Source organism: Megalops cyprinoides, chromosome 19 (assembly GCF_013368585.1).
Source record: "Megalops cyprinoides isolate fMegCyp1 chromosome 19, fMegCyp1.pri, whole genome shotgun sequence".
Classification (NCBI taxonomy): domain Eukaryota; kingdom Metazoa; phylum Chordata; class Actinopteri; order Elopiformes; family Megalopidae; genus Megalops; species Megalops cyprinoides.
In genome coordinates this window covers 12,377,898-12,396,439 of record NC_050601.1, presented here as the reverse complement: position 1 = coordinate 12,396,439, position 18,542 = coordinate 12,377,898, and the positions used below count along the sequence as shown (strand labels likewise).

Sequence of the window (18,542 nt, the reverse complement as noted above, 5' to 3'; positions counted from 1 at the left end):
CGTGACTAGTGATCTTCTAAAATGGATATTAAGTAAGAATAGCAACAATAACATGAAATGAAAATAGAATTTACATAGATAGGAGGAGAGGTGGATCAGTGGACTTGGGCGTTGTATAACAGTTAGCATGAAGCTGGTTAAGACACCATGTAAGGGTTTCAGATCTGCCTGATTTCATTATCATTAAACCATATGAAGAGGTTTTCAACATGGATACTAATACTGAAGATATCCAAGCAACATGTACATCAGATCTTCAGGGAAGTTATCATTTAGGTCTATCAATGTGGATATTCAAAATATTAATAATGGCAATTATATTTCAAACCAGTGCTCATGAATGCATGGGGGCAAGGATAAAAATAGAACAATATCATGAATTAGATCATGTAGGTTTCTCTTTTTGATGTGCCATGACACTAGAAATTATATGAAACCATACACTCCAGCCAGACCTCTCCACTCCACAACCTCTGGTCACCTTAACCTCCTTCTGCAAAATGGTCCATCCTTCTGGTCATGTCTGTTCTCCACTCTGGCCCCCTGTGGTGGAATGGGCTCCCCAACATTCACAACTGCCGCCATCTCTGTTCATGCTGCAGACTGAAAAGTCATCTGTCCAAAGCTCCGTCTTGATTCAACTAACACTGAACTCTAAGCACTCTATGTTATATATTCAAACACGTTTGTTATACCATCAAACTTCCTGTTGCAACTACCATAGCACTAAACAGAATATGGCTTGCTGTTTAATGACTCCTATTCGAGTGTTGCCTCTGCTTTTAGCCTAACCCTTTTGTATGCACTTTTGTACGACGTTCTGGAGTACAGTGATTGCTAAATTACTAAATGTAAAAGGTCAATGTAAAGACCACCACTGCCCTGTAGTGAGAAAACATTGTGGCAGGTGTGACAGATGGCTACAATACCCTGAATCTTACCATGGAGAGGAGATGTTGATGTTAGTGTTGAGCTCAGCTGTGTACAAGACATTCTGACCTACAGGCTTTCTGAAAGATGAAGATTATTGGTTTGTAATTTAATGTTTGGACACGAAAGTAAGTTCTTGCAAAAGTTTTTTTTTTTTTTTTTAATACCCTTTTATTCGATGGTTTGCATGTTTTTATTTCCCCAAATAATTAGCAAATTTCAGCATGTGCGGAGTACAGCTTTTGTCCTACAGCAAAATATAAACACACGTAAAGGGGGTGGATCGGAATGGTGGAATTGGTCAGTAGGCGGCGCTTGGACATTAACTAAAACAGCCTTCGAAACAATAACAATGCCACATGGACATGAATTATGTCGAATGGCGTTAAAACTGGGATGATATGGTTAAAAATGTCCAACAATCCATTAAAAACAGTCCACAACATCCCACAGTTCGTTAAGTGGAAAAGGATTTTTTATGGTGGAAAACTTTGGAATAACACTGAAATCTACGACACAGTTGAGGAGGCCACCTACATTCCTCTAGCTTTCAGCTCCAAAAAAGGTATTAAGACGAATCTGCGTGTTAAATTTAGAGTTAAATCATTGCGCAGATTATTCATTCAAATGAAAAAAGTAGCGTAAGATCTAAGTTTTCGCATTTCTGTAAATGTAATAGTAGCGATATTTTAACAACGCCAAATGGGGTACAGTGTGCGCACACTTCCTGGATAAGTTCTTTTTAAAGGCATGGTCTTTGGGGAATATAGGATGAGGCAAGAACATTTCGGAGCCAATGAAAGCTCGAGGGGACTGTGCCTTGGTTTTTTTTTTTTCGGATTGACAAATATATGTTCCTACATACCACGTGGCGCCCATCAGCAAGTTTCAGTTTTGAAGACAGTGAACTGGAGGTTATTGGCACCTTTAGGATGTTTGACTGCAACGAAATACTCTTGCGAAGTTAACTGCAGAAGGCGTTTGGCAGTTCCAGGGAGTGAACGTGCATGCACGGCTGGAAAAGCGGAGTGATAGAGCCATTGGGGGATACCCCTGTAAGTAGAGTGAAAAAAGGTAAATATACTGTATGTGTATGCGTACATTAGTATAATCGTTTTGTGCTTTAGTGCCACCTTATTATTTTGAGTATTCAGGCGACGGTTTCCTCTTCTTTCCTCTGTTCTTTGTAGATGAAAAGCAAATAGTAAGAACAACCTCAGTTAGTACAGCTGTAACTGTTCTTACTACTGGACTGGTCTTCGTCTTCAGTTGTGCTTTTCTGAAATGCCAGTGCCAAGGTATTTAAATGGTCGTCACAGCTACTGAAATTAATATTTTAATTTCTCAGTGGTTGGTTTAGACATAGAGATGCCTATCAGGGAAATAAAGATTCCTATAAGATGATAGTAAAGCGAACATAAAATTTTGTTCTTTTCTTTCTCAAACATGTAAGTAGCATTCTTACATGTCCTCTGGACCATAACTCGGAGATGCAGATTACGGTGGTATTCTTATCAACTGTGCACTCTGACAGACAACGAAGTCTGTGTGCAGTAAAAGCTCCTGAATTTTTGCTGTAAATCCTGGTCCTTGTGGTATGAAATGTCGGGTGAAATCTCTTTTCGTCGGGAAAGATTACAGGATAAGACGGCTGATAAGGGAGGGATAAGACTGGTGCAATAGGTGTTGTTTTGCTGATCAGTTTAGTGTATACATGACACATTCCGCAGGGCAGAATTGAACCTCTGTGGTTTGTGATTTACCGTTAGCCAACAATGACGAGTAACGCTGCAAGTGACTTGACGCTGCTGGCAGCGCGATAGGGAACAGCGTGGCTAAGAGAGGGGTGAACTATATATAGAGGTGGAAAACGTGGACTCGGGGAGTATTTTTCCACATAGTCACAAGATCTACACTGAGGTAAAAGACACCTTGAAAACTTTCCATCGCTGTTTCCGTTAAGTCCTCCTCCCTCAATCTTGTTCTAACCCCCCCCCCCCCCCCCTTTCATTCCTTTCCCTTTTCTTTCACCTTGTGTTCCCTCTTATGTCAGTGCTGTGTAAACCTGCCATGCCAGATAACGTGCCGTAGTAGCTCCTGTGAGTTGCTGCCTCTCGGCTCCAGAGAGGAACTGCTTACTGCAAGAGTCCTGTGTGTGACAGTTTTTGTTAAACCCACCTGTTGCCTCCCACTCCGTTTTGAGACAGCCAGTAATTTTCCATTTTCGGTATGAGCATTATTATTGTGGCTATACAGCACAGAAGTATTTCTTTGGAAGCTCCTTACTCTGTCAGTCTGCCGTGCAGTGGAGGATTATGATACTCTAGATGTGTGAAAGTGATATATGTATATTGTGATTTGCATTTTATGAAATTGCAAACAAATAATTGTGATCAGAGTGATGAGTGTATTTCACAATCAGAATTGTTATGGGAGTGTATTTCAGTGTATATGAATGAATACATTTCAGTGTAGTTCCTTATGTGTACCCTCAGCAACATTGTATATGTTTGGAATATAGCAGAATGTTTTCCAGTGTGTTAGTGAGACCTGTATGAAAACAATGATAATAGCTGTAAAAATAACCACAGAGCACTACACAAGGTACCAAAATCCAAAAATGTTATTGACGCGCTAAGATACACTGTGGACACACACTAGGATTATCGTGGGTGAACAGCAGGTGCAGAACCTGCAGCTCTGTAGTCAGATAAAGTGAGACCAGGACTGTTTTTCTAATAGTCTTGAAAGTGTCAAGGACTATGAACAGCTACATCTTTGCTCTCAAGCGGCATGCAGTTTAAGCCCAGTGGAGCTCTGTATTGTTTTTATGTAACGCCACAGGTTAGGACGTGGGTCCTAACCGTCCTGACAGCTGGTAATGTACAGAGAGTTAGGCCTTGATTCACTCTAACCACAGTGCTCTGTGTCCTTATCCTGGACATTTAAGAAAGTGTTGGCTTTTATTACTTTCACAGTATCATCTGTTAGGTGGTAAATGACTAAAATAATACTTACATTAGAGTCCGATGTCATAGAGAAGAAGCTCACACATAGAGAAGAGTACTCACACACTGCCTTGCGCTCCCAGTAGTATTCTTGTATGTAGAGAGATGTCGTTCAATAAAATAACCCCATTCAGAGTGCAAACGTTGTGTTGATATTCAAATTGCGTTGTGCTAATGATGCTCACCTGGCACCTGTACAGTACATAGATTTGCACATTTGATATTTTGATACTGAATCAATATTCAAAACGTTTGCGTCACAATTCTCAACTGGAGTTCAGCACAACAGACCCACATTCTAACTGCAATACAGTGCAATGTGCTGTAAATAATACACAAGTCCACTTTGACTTGAACAGAGACTCTTTTAAATCTCAGTGGTATAGTGAGGGAAGGAGTGTAGTAGCATGTGTTAGTCTTTATATAGTAGCAGATGCAGCAGTGGTAAGGAGTAGGGCTCGTAACCAAAAGTTTGCTGGTTCGATTCCCTGCTAGAGCACTGCTGCTGTACGCTTGGGCTCAGTACTTAACTCAGATTTGCCTCAGTAAATATCCATCTGTATAAATGGATAACATGTAAAAATTGTAACCTATGTAAGTCACCCTGGATAAGAGCATCTGCTGAACGACAGTAATGTAATGTAATCTAATATTGTCCAGTAGTCTCAGGAGTTAGCCTACTGATCTGTTCGTATCCAGATGGAGAAGCCACCATTGCCCAATGATGAGGAGGGGACTGGGATGATGACAGAGAGTCAGTCAGAGGTTCAGCTCCTGGACACGGCGGCAGATCAGAGTCAGTCCGCGGTTGATCTGGACCCCTCTCGACCAGCCTGGGACAGCAAACTGCAGTATGTGTTGGCCCAGGTGGGGTTCAGCGTGGGACTGGGGAATGTCTGGAGATTCCCTTATCTCTGTCATCAGAATGGAGGAGGTGAGTGCTGCTTAGGTTTTTGATATCTTCTGACAGTCCATCCTGTATTGGCTTGTGTGGAATTTACATTGTATGCTGAACTGATATTGACTTTTTTGGGTGTGGCATGCTAACGGCTAGCCTATGTTTGATACGTCTGTCAATAAATAAGAGTCCTTGTGTCCATGGGACTTTGTGCAGTTAGGGAATCGGTCAGTCAATCAATCAGTCATGTCTATTTTAAACAGCACCTTTAAAGTGTATTATGAAACTGAGAAATTACACATACACATGCTATTATCATAATGGCCTCTCACCATTCAGAATACCTCCAAACACACACAGGCCTACACACAGTGCACTCTCAGTCACAGAAGTGAATCGTTAACACTCTCCATTCACAGAGATCTTTCGGGATTCACCCATGTTTCAGCTCTGGTCCTGTATATGGTGTATCAGCTCTGTATGATCAACATACAGTCTCAAACCAGAGTGAAGACGTATGTTTTAGTGACCATCGAAAAGTCTTTAATAAAGGTACTACAAGATCAAACCTTAAGATCAATGAGGACTCCTAAGCTGTGAATGCTCCCTATAGAATTATCATGAGATTGTTTTAAGATTAATTCGCGTTAACATATAATTTCATTCTCCGTGTAAGTCTCCACTGCAATGATCCAAGTGCCTGATCATCTTAAGGGTGTTAATTCGGACCTTCACGACTGCGTTAAGGTTGTGATCTTATAATCGTTGCTAGTTTCCTCATCTACCATTTGTGAAATTTACCATACATGAGTCATGAGAAAAAAATATTTTAATAGGTAAAATTAAGTAAAATTATCACTGTATTACAGATGAGATCTACAGCTCTGGTTGAGGGGAAAAAACGAACAGGGATTTTTGACTAACCAATAGAGAGATACTGAGTGTGTCTGCCTGTGTGGCATTCATGATGAACGCAATAACGATTGCATTTTCAACGATTAACTGTAATTTAACGTTTGGAATAAACGTGTTCTTAAGTGTGTTTGCGATGCTGTCTGTCAAACTGTGAATTTACTCAAGGACAGGAATGTGAATCAGGGGAACTCCAAACCTTTAGTCTGAACCCAGTTTTAGTACAAATGAGATTAGCCTAAAATTGACAGCGAATGATGTTGTGCTGGAGCTGTATCAGTCTCTGTCCGACCTGCAAGCGTTCTCTAGACTGGAGGGCGTCTGTGGTGATTGCAGTTCAGGTTATTTTATGCGTTACACTAGGGACCTGTTGGTGCCTTGATGAGCATGGAGGCAGTTCTGACTGTAATGCAGCTCTTTTCTGTCAATGGTGAAGGTAGAGGTGTAAAAATAAATACAAAGAAGAGACCATGGAACAATTAGTTGTGGTCTGTCGGTATCAGGGTCATATGCCTGAATATGGGCAATAGTTCCCATGCCGATTTTCTAAAGTAAACAGGGCAGCTTTCATATCCAGAATTCATATCCTTATTTGAGTAAGGTAGTTGTCATTTAAAATGGTATTTGCTTGGCAAGCAGAATTTCAGCCTTGGGCATGTCAGTGTATCAGAAAAATGTGATCTTAAAATGATCTTAAAATAACTCAACTCAACCTGCATACTACACTGGTGTCACAAAGTGTGTAGGTTATCAGAATATGTGGTTGAGCTGAATGAATTCCATAGAAGATATACAAAAGAGGGATGTCATTGTGTGTTTACTTAAATATATGTAGACATTCGTGGGGTCAGTGTTTTCTTCTTATCCCCCTCAACATTGTTGCCCTTAATATACTGGAATAAAGTTAATTCCATGGGAAATTATATCATTTATCTATCTGATAATGTAGTTTATGATTTAGGTAGGTGGTTCATTTAGAGTATAATTTGTGAATATTGATTTAAATGGTAGAATTTTATAAAACATAGTTCTGTTATGATGTAGAAATACTGTATGATTATCTTTACTGCCACCCAGGTCTGGATGCTACTATTTTATGTGTTATTAATTGTTATTATTGTGTGTATCTGCAGTAAAGTCATTGTAAAATACTGATTTTTGTATGTCTGTGCTCAGCTGGATTGTCAGTGGCTAAAATGAGTTGTGAGACATGTCTTTGTCTCTCTCTCTCTCTCTCTCTCTCTCTGTCTCTTTCAGGAGCGTTTCTCCTTTTGTATGTGTTGCTCCTGGTGGTAATAGGAGTTCCCCTGTTCTTCCTGGAGCTCGCGGCAGGCCAGTGTATCCGACAGGGAAGCATCGGGGTGTGGAAGCACATCTCCCCCAGACTGGTGGGGATCGGATACTCCAGCTGTGTGGTGAGAGCAGCATGCTGGGCTTTCCTGCTGGGCTTGTCAGTGGCAGCTCTGCCGCTCTCTCTCTCTCTCTCTCTCTCTCTCTCTCTCTCTAACACACACACACACACACTCACACACACACACACACACACACACACACACTGTCTTTCTGTAAATTCAGTTTTATTAACAGTGTTTTATTGGCATGACATACTACACTATACTACGTATGTAGTATACTACGTATGTCCAAGGATAACATGAGTCATGACATAACAATGACTCAGTGTATAGAAATGCATTATTCTCTATCCATGTGCCGTACTACTGCGACACTCTATGTTGTCAGTGGGCGAGTGACTCTCTCCCTCGCACCTCAGTGAAAATCATTTTTTGATTCCTTCCACGTCTGAACATGCATTGTAACAGAACATTTTGATCTCTGTGAGAACTGCTTTGTCACTGAATGAGAGGGGGAGGGAAGGACAGAAGGGGTGACAGAATTAAGTAACAGTCACACTTGCCAGCTGCCAGCTCTAAGTATCAGGTTACAGGCAAATTTGGACACAGAAAGCCTGTCAGTTACACGTGGTCTGTGAAGTCAAATCAGTGATAGTGCCCACACTCTAAAAGAGCAGCGGGTGCCTGGCTGCATGGACTGTAATCAACACTTGTCTGAATAGTGTTTGATTATTAACCTCTATTAATAAAGGGCACCTAAGGCTAGTGTTTGAAAAAGATTGTCATCAGTTTACTGTACCATTATCGTTTAAAAAACTGAACACTTTATCCCCGCCATCTTGAACCGAACACATGGTATTATTGTGATTAAGGTGTTCTTAATTTTTGATTGGATGTACAATACTCTGTGCTGCCTTTGGCTTGACATGAGAAATCAGAGCTAAAAAAAATGAACCCCTCCGTGCTTTTATATAGGATCAATTTGTACGTTAGCCTCTGTCTCAATGCTTTGATGAACATGAGAGACAGAAATGTTTGCAGGAGTACATGTGAAATTTTTGCAGGAGCTTGGGAGTTTGTTGTTCATGGCATTTAGTGGGTCATCGCCCCTGAACGTGCCTCATAACATAATACCATGATTGCACGTGGCACGTACCTCTTGTACACTCAGTCCTCTGATCCTTGATACAGACTCAGTGGGATCGCCCTGCTCAAAGATGTCAACTGGAAATGGAGACTAGTTAATTTGCTGTTGATGATAAGTGTTTCAGCTAATGAATGCCATATTCTTCTGTCAGAATAAAACAAAGCTCCGTCTTTAGACGTCTTTCTCTGTAGTCATGACAAAACGACCATTATGAGGTACTTCAGAGTCCTGCTTTGATTACAGTATGAAAAATAGTTACAATTTCAGTGAGAGCAGCACTGCCAGTGCTTCACTGGGTGTTGTATAATTTTTTTAGCAGAAACAATGGTAGCCGTTGTTGCAGCTCCATGAATGTGAGGGCTGTGGTTTAGCGGTCTGGGCTCCCTCAGTGGCCAGAGTGTGTGTTCTACAAGGCGTAATACACTCTCTATGTCTGCGCGTGCGGCATGCCTGTGTTTAACCACCTCTGTCTCACCACACAAGAATTTGAATCTTACATCTCAATGTCAGCTCCTCCCCCCGGCCTCAGGGCCATCCAATCGGTGGGCCCTCGCCACGACACACCGCTACCCTCCCACCATCCTTGCGGCCAGGCCTCTGTCTCTGTTGTAACTTGACTCTGCCCTCAGTTAACTCCTAGCTGAAGCAAAACCAGCTCTGTATAATCAGTGTTAACCCTTTCCTCTGTGTAGATGATGATACTGTATAGTGTCTGTAGTCCTTTGGTATACACATCTTACCCTCTTGCTTATTGGTGTGTTCCTTTTTGCGGTCAGTGTGCGAAGTTAGTATATTGTTTTAAAAGCTCCTCTTGTCCGTCCTTTCTGCAGGTTTGTTTTTTTGTCGCTCTCTATTACAATGTCATCATTGCCTGGAGCCTCTTCTACCTGGGCAACTCTTTCCAGTATCCCCTGCCATGGGAACACTGTCCTGAACTGAGCCCCAACAGGACTGGTAGGCACCACACCGGATCAGCATAACACCATATAATCTTCTGTTACCATATGTGGTGACGACAGTGCTCTAAACTGAGATAGCGTACCGCAGGCACAAATGCTGAGCACTCAAGCAGGGGCGAATCACCAGCCCAGTAGGTGCGCTGTATGTGTTTCTCATTATCTGAGGGAGAGAATTAACCCTTTTCGCGAGTACGGTCACACTGGTGTGATTAGCCCCTTTGTGCGTGCGGTTACAGCGGTGAGATTACATTTACATTTACATTTATTTATTTAGCAGACGCTTTTATCCAAAGCGACTTACAAAAGTGCATACAGCAAGTATAGCGACAGTACGGGGACAGGATGTGTACAGTTCCACAATGAGACAGTTCTCAGTTCTCAGATTAATACACTAGATTGGAAAAATTCTGGCTAACGGTAGCTTTGAGGAAACAGTGATTTCACGTTACAAAGTGTAGCAAATGCGGCAGTGAAAACTATGAGCTTAATAACACTAATGAAAACATAACGAACCGTGTAACACGCACGCTACATAGCATAAAATAAGTCACGCTGGGGGGCAGTTAGAAATGTTTTAGAACTTACGTACGAAAGGGTTAATGCTGTGCTTCCTGTGTTTCTGGATCTATTCATGTTTATCTCACTTAAATGCACTGTTGTCACCAGGTGTATGAGGCAGTTCTAACTAGTGGCCTGTACTGTGAGCAAGGTTAAGTGTAGTACTGTGTGTGTGTGTGTGTGTGTATGTGTGTGTGAGGGAGAAAGAGGGAGAAAGAGGGAGAGTGAAGGAGTGTGTGTGTTTGTGTTACATTCTGATTCTACCCTTATGACCTGTTCTTCACTTAAAGGTTTGCTCTGTACTTATGTGGTGGTATATGATTGTATTTGTGCGTATGAGCAGTTATCTTGGTCAAACAGTTTTAAATCCACAATATGGTCCCTGTGTTCTCTCTCAGTGAAAGAATGTACCAGCAGCTCTCCCACCTCATACTTCTGGTTCCGCAAAGCTCTGGACATTACGGACTCCATAGAGGAGACGGGGGAGTTCAATCCCATAATGACCGGCTGTCTGCTGGCTGCCTGGGTTATCGTCTGCCTCGCCATGATCAAAGGCATCAAGTCCTCTGCCAGGGTACTGGACACTAAACATGTGTTAATCCTGTCTTAAACATTGTTTTACCTCAAACAAAGGAAAAGCAAAGTGGGTGCTGTAATCACCACCTTATGTTTTTATGCACTGACTTATAAATTAGCCTTTTCATTTGATTTTCATTTAAGTCATTTGGCATTCATTTACTGCCGTGTTATGGTGGTAAGAGAACTGGGTATGTATCCAACAGGAATCAGGTTTGAATCCCGTGTTGGGATTGTTGCATCCTTTCTGCAAGATACCTGATCTGAATGACTGAATGTGCAAACAATTAGTATGTAAAATGTAAGCTCTGGATCATGCCCTTGACATGTTGATGTCTCTTTAGAGCAAATTAAAATATATACCGCAATATACAATGCAATCTTCTTTTTACTTTCTATAGTTTGCACAAAAAAATCTGCAAGGATCTGATAAGGCTACGCATGTGTGTTGCTGCGCAGAACTGGCTAGGAAACTGGACTGGTTTAACACTGCTCTCCCTCTCTCTCTCTCTCTCTCTCTGTTGGGAAGGTGATGTATTTCTCGTCTGTGTTCCCCTATGCTGTGCTGCTGTGCTTCCTTATCAGAGGGCTGCTGCTGGACGGAGCCTCAGAAGGCGTCGCCTACATGTTCTACCCCAAGGTGAGCACTGGCTAGGCTAAGTCCTGAAGGACAGCGTTCATGTGGGCTTTCATGGGAATTCTCCCCTCTCTGCAGCAGCGCTGTCTGTACATTGTCAACACATTTAGAGCAACAGTAACAGGTCTTTTGAATTCCCATCCGGTGGATAAGTGTCACAGAAGTAACTCCTGCTTCAGGTACCGAGGGTGATTCTGTGAGAAAGTGCTTGGATATACCAAGTATTCACAGCTCAGCCTAGTAAGGGGCTTTAACTTTGACACCTTGAAGGTTTTGGTTGTTTTTTCCTGAAAACTTCAAATTATCAGTAAATTATAGGTTCCATTTTCTATATAGTTGTTAAATAATAACTACAAGATACACTTTTACTCAGTTCGTCACTGTGTCAGAGAACTGCTATAGCCGCCCTTGAAGGCCCAGAATGCCCTTCAAGGCCCCAATTGAAGTGTGAAGGTGAATTATGCAATAAAGTATACATGAAGTTTCCTGTTTGTCCTCTGGTGTCTGACCTACCCTCTCTCCCTTCCTCTGGGTACCTTTCTGGATCCCAGCTCAAAATCTGGGGGGAGGTGCAGGTGTGGCGCCAGGCAGCCACTCAGGTGTTCTTCGCTCTGGGGCTGGGTTTTGGATCTGTCATCGCCTACTCCTCCTACAACCCTCGCCACAACAACTGTCACCGTGACGCCCTTATGGTGTCCTTCATCAACTTCCTCACTTCTGTGCTGGCCTCCCTCGTGGTGTTTGCCGTGTTGGGCTTCCGGGCCAAGAGCATTGCCATGGACTGTGTGGTCCGGTGAGTGTTTGTGTGTATTTCTGCGTGTGTGTGTATGTGTGTGTGTGTGTGTGTGTGTGTGTGTGTGTGTGTGTGTGTGTGTGTGTGTGTGTGTGTGTGTGTGTGTGTGTGTGTGTGCACGCATTTCAACTGCGCTGTACTCCGTCTGTGCTCTGAAATACTTGACTGAATGGAAACCACTGTCTATATCATTGCCATGTAACAGTTCATACTGCATATGCATCACAATGACTTAAGCTTTGCCCCCACAGCAATGTGGATCTTCTGACTGAGATGTCCGCCACGGGCTCCTCACACCACCACTGGCCGTGGTCTGACATGTCTGATCCCAGGTCAGTGTCCCTGGCAGATTACAGAGAGTGGTTCAAGCACTATGGCAGTCAGATGGGGGGAAACATCACTGACTGCGTCCTGGAGGATGAGATGAACAAGGTCAGGCTCTGCTTCTGCTTCATTCTTCTAAACCCCGCAGTCATGCTTGTGTGGCTGTGAAATGCCTTCCTAAATTTTCTTATTGGTTACTGTCTTTCTCCCTCTTTGTCTGTCTTTGTCCCTCTATCTGTCTATCCCTCCCTGCTTCCCTGTCTCTTTTTTCCCTGTCCCCCCATGTCCCTCTCTCCTTCCCCTTTTCCTCTTGCTTTCTCTCTCTCTTCCCCACTCCCCTCTGTGTCTCTCTTCCTCCGTCTCTCAGGGTGTGGAAGGCACCGGCCTTGCCTTCATTGCCTTCACTGAGGCCATGGCGCTGTTCCCTGCCAGCCCTTTCTGGTCGGCGCTCTTCTTCCTCATGCTGCTAAACTTGGGCCTCAGCACCATGTTTGGCACCATGCAGGGCATCCTCACTCCGCTCATGGACAGCTTCAAGGCGTTAGGCCGCCACAGGACCATCCTCACTGGTAACACGCCTCACTGAGGTCCTGCCTCTCTCAACTCGTCAGATCAGATTATCAAGCACATTTGATTTAGAGGACCTCCCAAGTGGCTCAGCTGTTTGAGGTACTGGTTCTGAGCCCAGGGTCTCAGGTTTGAATCTGAACTATGCCACTCACTGGCAATCACCAGGAGTCAGCAGTGGTGTAACGCAACTGGCTTTGCTCCACTGGGATAGACTGGATTTCTAATTCTAGAGTCCCCTCATCCCACCACTGTAGCACCCTCTAGTGGCTATTGAGTTGCTTGGTGATGTCAGTGGAGTGGCGCCTATCCTCCAGTAGCCATTAACACTGCCCTATAGTGCACTACAAGCCATTGACTGCAAGCGAGTGTATCAGAAGTTCACAGTTGTCTTGTTTGGCTTGTTCCTTCAGCATTCCTGCATAAGCGGGTGTTGCCTAAAGGCAGGCTGAATGTAATACAGTTGGTGATTCCAAAAGGGTGACAGTGGTAAAGGAAATAACATAAAGAAAGTACTGATTAAAATGTATATAGAAAATCTTTAAGTGTTTAACAAAGCGTGTTTTATTGCGGAGTCAAATTAGCCTGCCTTAGGATGCCCCATGTCTGTATTATATCCTACACGATAGCTGTAAGGGCAGCAGTATGGTGTAGAGGTAAGGAGCAGGGCTTGTAACCAAAGTGGTTGCTAGTTTAATCCCGGGTGGGGTATTACTGCTGTGCTCTTGAGGAGGGTACTTAATCTAAATTTCTACAGTGAATATCCAGTTGTATAGATGGAGAACATGTGACACATAAGCTATTGTAGCTATTGTAGCTATTCTAAGGATATACTTTGGACTGCCTGAGAATAAGGCATTGTATTAGTCTAGCCTGGTGGAGATAAAAGCATGAAAAAGCTTTCTGCATCTTTGAGGAATAGAAACTTATTTTGGCAATGTTTTATATTGTTAATGTTTTGGGAAAAATGAAACTCAAGTCATATCAGTGTTTATCCAAGTATTACAAAGAATACTAATTAAAGCATATTTTCAGCAATACAGTATGCGAAGAAAAATGCATATATGGAGATGGCAGTAATTCATATATGTGTCTATCTGTCTGTCCGTCTGACTGCCACAGTTTGCAGCTGTATCCTGGGCTTTCTGATCGGGCTGCTGTTCACACAGCGTTCGGGGAACTACTTTGTGACGATGTTTGACGACTACTCCGCCACCCTGCCGCTCATCATAGTCGTGGTCTTCGAAACGCTCTGCGTGTCCTGGATGTATGGGGCTGACCGGTAAGGGAGGTAGTCCAGGGTGTGCGTTCCATTACAGGGTATTTCACATACAGAGGGTGCTTCACCGGGCAGTTTTAGTGACACCTCAGAGGATGACAACTGGAGTAACCATGGGGGAAAGGTTGTTACCGTGAAGGCTGGAGCACTATGCAGAAAGGGAATTAAACTGATGAAATTCTGCAGAGCTTTGCTGACAGTGATGGTGGTATGATAAAACAACACAGGTAATAGTTACTTTTATGTAGGATGCTGTTATGGAGTAAGTACTGCACACAGTAACAGTGTGACAACAAACCCCAGATATCTGAAGCAAAGAGGAGTGGGATGAGGTTGTTAACGTGAGCTTACAAACCTACCTTAAGCTCATAAACCTAACAGCCTCTGGTTTAACTGGGAGGTATTGAATTTGTGCCTGACAGGTGTTATGGCAGTTCATGAGGTTGTTATTGTCCTTGCCCCTCTCCTCTACAGCTTCCTGGATGACATTGAGGTCATGTTGCAGTGGCGCCCCCCGGTGTTATATAAGTATCTGTGGAAGTACGTGTGCCTGCTGGCCATGGTTGGACTGTTGGGAGCCAGCTTGCTGCGCATGCTCTTCAAACGTCCCACATACACCGCCTGGAACCACAACACAGTAAGGACTGAAGGATGCAGCATTCCCTAGCACAGGGATGGGGAAACGGGGCAGCCACGTTAAGCACATTTTATAATTGATTGCATTTGTCTGAGTTTCTAAATGCATTTAATAATATTTCATAAGGGCTGTTTGTCATTTTTTACTGAAGACTGTACAATGCCATTCTTCAGCTTCTTTGTGAAAGATAATCTAAGCCCAGTGGTTTTCAAGCCGCCTAAGATCTTGTTTTTATTGGTCTTCATCCAGCAACATCAGTTGTCATTGGTCCCCGCTATGATGAGCCAGAATTTGGAAAATCCTTTGACATAGCATTTCTTTTCTGCTGTAAACTGAACTTTATAGCACTTTTTTTTACTTGAAATCAAGAAACATAAATATATTTTTGTTTGCTTTCTGCAGGTGTGTTTGGTTACAGTACTGTGGTTTACAGTCCTAATAGATTTTCTGCTCTGTTTCCTCAAACAAGTGCAGGGCCTGACGCTCATAGTCAGACATTGTGTATTAGCATGTCTGGGCAAGTCTCTGGGTTATCCCACGCAAAGCCATAATTCACTCATCAATATGAGGGAAGTCATGTTGATCAGTGAAATATGGCTTTGCATGGGTTAACCCAGACACTGACACAGTTTAGTCCCTAGTTTAGCAAATTGCTAAATTACTTTTTGTTGTTGCATGCAGTGATCATATATACATAGACTAAAGGTTGATTTCCTAGTGAAGATAGCATTTCCACTATAAAACAGATCTACCAAATGAGTCAACTTGAGCAGTGTCTGGAGTGTCTCAGTGTTAGTTGTACTTAAAAAGAAAGCCTTACCTTACCTTACCTTAGGTACCTTACCGTACCTCTGATTGTGATATAACCCGTCAATGTGGCACCCTCGGTAATTGCACACAATAAAATCTGCTATGTGAGGGTGCTGTGGACCAGCATGCTGGTGGGGTGATGGAACCGCAGCAAAAGGCACGATGCAGTTAATGACCCCCTCTCGTCTCTCCGCCAGGCTGAGGAGACCGTGCTGGAGTACCCCGGCTGGGCCCTGGCTGTGCTGACGCTGCTGATCCTGTTTGCCTCCCTGCCCATCCCTGCGGGCTACATCCACTACCTCCTGAAGACCCGGCTGAGCCGCAGCGGGGAGGGGGGGCACCAGCGGGAGGCAGAGAGGGAGAGATACGCCAAGTGCAACTCGGCCGAGCCCAACTCCGCCCACGAGCTTGCGCGATTGGACGAGGATGGTGACGGGCGTCCCAGGGCCTCCTTCCTGCCATTGGGCACAGATGAATATAGGCTCCTCCCCCAGCAGGAAGAGGCAGAGGATGAGGAAGACACCGGGGTTTGAGAGGATGGCAGAGGGGAGGGAGCCGGAAAATAGACAGATGAGAGAATAAACTTCTGGAGTTGGCAGATTGCTGCAGCTCTTAATAAGAAGAATGAATACAGAAGAATTATTGGAGAATACAGAGAAATGGCTTCCTCCTTACGTGACTGTATAGAGACCAGTTAACCCATCCACTCTTACATATTACTGTGTGTTAGAGTTCTTTGTGGTCCCTGTCATGGGCAAGGCAGAGCTCTCCTTCTGTGTGATCATTTTAATCATCGGCATCTAAAAATGTGATGCAATGGATATAATAACTGACCAGTCATGCCTATAGAGAGCAAGAGGGCTAGGCATAATCTTTATAACTTTCAGGTTAACCGTCATAATGGTCAAAGCAATCTTCAGAGAATGTGTGAAAATGAACACGGTGCAAATGCTATTTGTGAAGTGTGAAGAGTGGAAAATACGAATTCTGCCCTCTTCACAACATAGTGAGTGGGTCAGCATCATTTTAAGGTTAAGTATGAGGCAGCCTCCATTTTCCCAGTCCCAAACCTGCTCAGAGGTATGCAGAACATTAATTATCACATACACAAAGGAGTGTTTTGATAGCCAGTTTATTCTGTTGGAACATTTCATTTCTTTCTGATCCATTTCCTGTGTAACCTACAGTAAATTGGAAAGCATGGATATACTGTCACAGAAAAGGACTTGTGGCCATGACTTACAGCCTATTCCTGTAATATCGCACAATACAGTATGTTCTGTAATGGTTGTGGGAACACTGATATTCAGTGTTTATCAGTTAGTCTGGTGGTCACACTAGGCCTTGTTCATATTCAATGTACCATACTGCACTTAAACAGGACCTCTCCAGCTCAGCATCTGAGATATTATGTAATATACATTGCAGTTTATCTTCAGAACTCTCTATGCCCACTCTTTTCTCTGGGCATAGCTCTCTGATTATGTATACTTCCTTTGAGGAGTTACTTTGCGCATGGTGAATATTTTGTCGTGCATCACTTGGAAAAATCTCTTTTCACCTCTAATGACCCATTCTCCCATTGACAACTTGTAGCAACAGCTCAGACTCACACTTGAATGTTGTTAAAATCTGAATGAATACATTAGAGATAGCCACAGCTGTCAGGACAGTGGATAGCACTAATCCAGCTCCTACCTAAGATAGCCTTTCAGATTTGTGTGGGGCTAAATTCAACCTGATGTCCACAGCTGACTGGTTTTGGAAGAGGCTTTTTGTGAGGTTATATTGTTCCCCAGACATACTCTGTGGGTACCTCGACCCACAACAGAATTTTTTTGCCAGAAACCAGCTTGTGGATATCACCATTTTGAAAGCACCATTTCTCAAGCCAAAATGTGCCAACAGATAAAAAGTGTGAATTTTATTTAGATATTTTCCGTTTTAATGCCATACACAGATCTGGTCTATGAATGTATGTAGTATACAGTGTAAAATGAATTGATGCCGCTTTGTATAGCAAGAGACAGCTTTTTGCCATTTGTATAAAATCTGTATGAACAGGTGTTTGCCAGTTCTGTGCCATAAACGTCCAGGACAGTAAAGATGTATCACATTAGATAGACAGTACTGCACACACACAGCTAGAAGCACGCGGTAGGTGGACTGACACTCCCGGTTGTGATGCTTAGACATTGACAGTTATAAAAAACATTTTTATTGTGCTCATAGAGATTAACACTTGTGTTTGTATATGCAAGAAAAACAGTTCTCACACTGGGAGACAGGAAACTCTTCTGCCTATATGCAGACAGAACAAGAGGTACTCTTGTGTTTACCAAAAGAGATTGAACATGTTTAACATTTAACATGTTTAACATTATGCAACTGTATGGAAACTTTAGCTCACGGGGCAGCTATGAGGGGTAGCAGTTGGGCCCTTGGGCCTCTGAAAGCATGGTTATGAGGTTTACTGTTCACATGCACGGATCTCGACAAGGACAGTTGTACAGTAGGGAAGGTAATCTTTACACAAAGCACAAGACATCTCATATCTCTGTAAAGTCCTTTTGGACAAAGACATTTGGTAAATGGCAGAATGTTTTTTAATATTATTGGTTGTCTGAGCTTTGCGTTTCCAATGTACAGTGTGAGCTTTGCAAGCATTGTTCCCCCAGTTTCTTCAGAAAGAATAATGGGAAATACATGAATGAGCTGTACTTGAGTGAAGGGAGTGTGAGCCTTCATGAACCCCAGAATGGGTGGAGCCATCATGTGCTATCAGTGTCTTGTGTATTTGTACAAATCATTGTGTTTAACTTTGGATAGTGAAGAGTTCTGATTGGTTCACAGCAGGCAGTGATTGACAGCACAAGGTAGCTCTAACCAGTGGTTGTTTATGAAGCCTCCCATCACTGATTTACTCCAATTTTAAAGGGAGTGTGAGTTTATTCAAAAGCTTTATGTATGCTTTTTCAGAATCATATCATTGTGGATATTTTTGTGTGGGAAGTGAGAGGATTTGGGGGGTCAAGTAAAATATACTTTGAATCATGTATGTGTTCTGTTTGTATTTTGTACTGTTATGTCAAGCTTCTGACATTCAGTGGAATAAGAGACTTAAGGAGACCTGAATATTCAATATAGTGTTC

The 18,542-nt window shown here is 42.9% G+C and overlaps 1 protein-coding gene across 1 annotated transcript; it reads left to right on the top strand.

Annotated features, from left to right (window-relative positions):
* Positions 1–1,875: 1,875 nt before the first annotated feature.
* slc6a16a (solute carrier family 6 member 16a) lies at positions 1,876–16,145 on the top strand. The gene is made up of 12 exons (XM_036552437.1): positions 1,876–2,004; positions 4,638–4,872; positions 7,006–7,163; positions 9,081–9,204; positions 10,166–10,341; positions 10,873–10,983; positions 11,532–11,773; positions 12,025–12,205; positions 12,465–12,666; positions 13,787–13,946; positions 14,418–14,580; positions 15,588–16,145. Exons 2-12 carry the CDS (start codon positions 4,638–4,640, stop codon positions 15,921–15,923), a joined length of 2,088 nt encoding a protein of 695 aa, XP_036408330.1. The 5' UTR covers positions 1,876–2,004; the 3' UTR covers positions 15,924–16,145.
* The last annotated feature ends 2,397 nt before the right edge of the window (positions 16,146–18,542 follow it).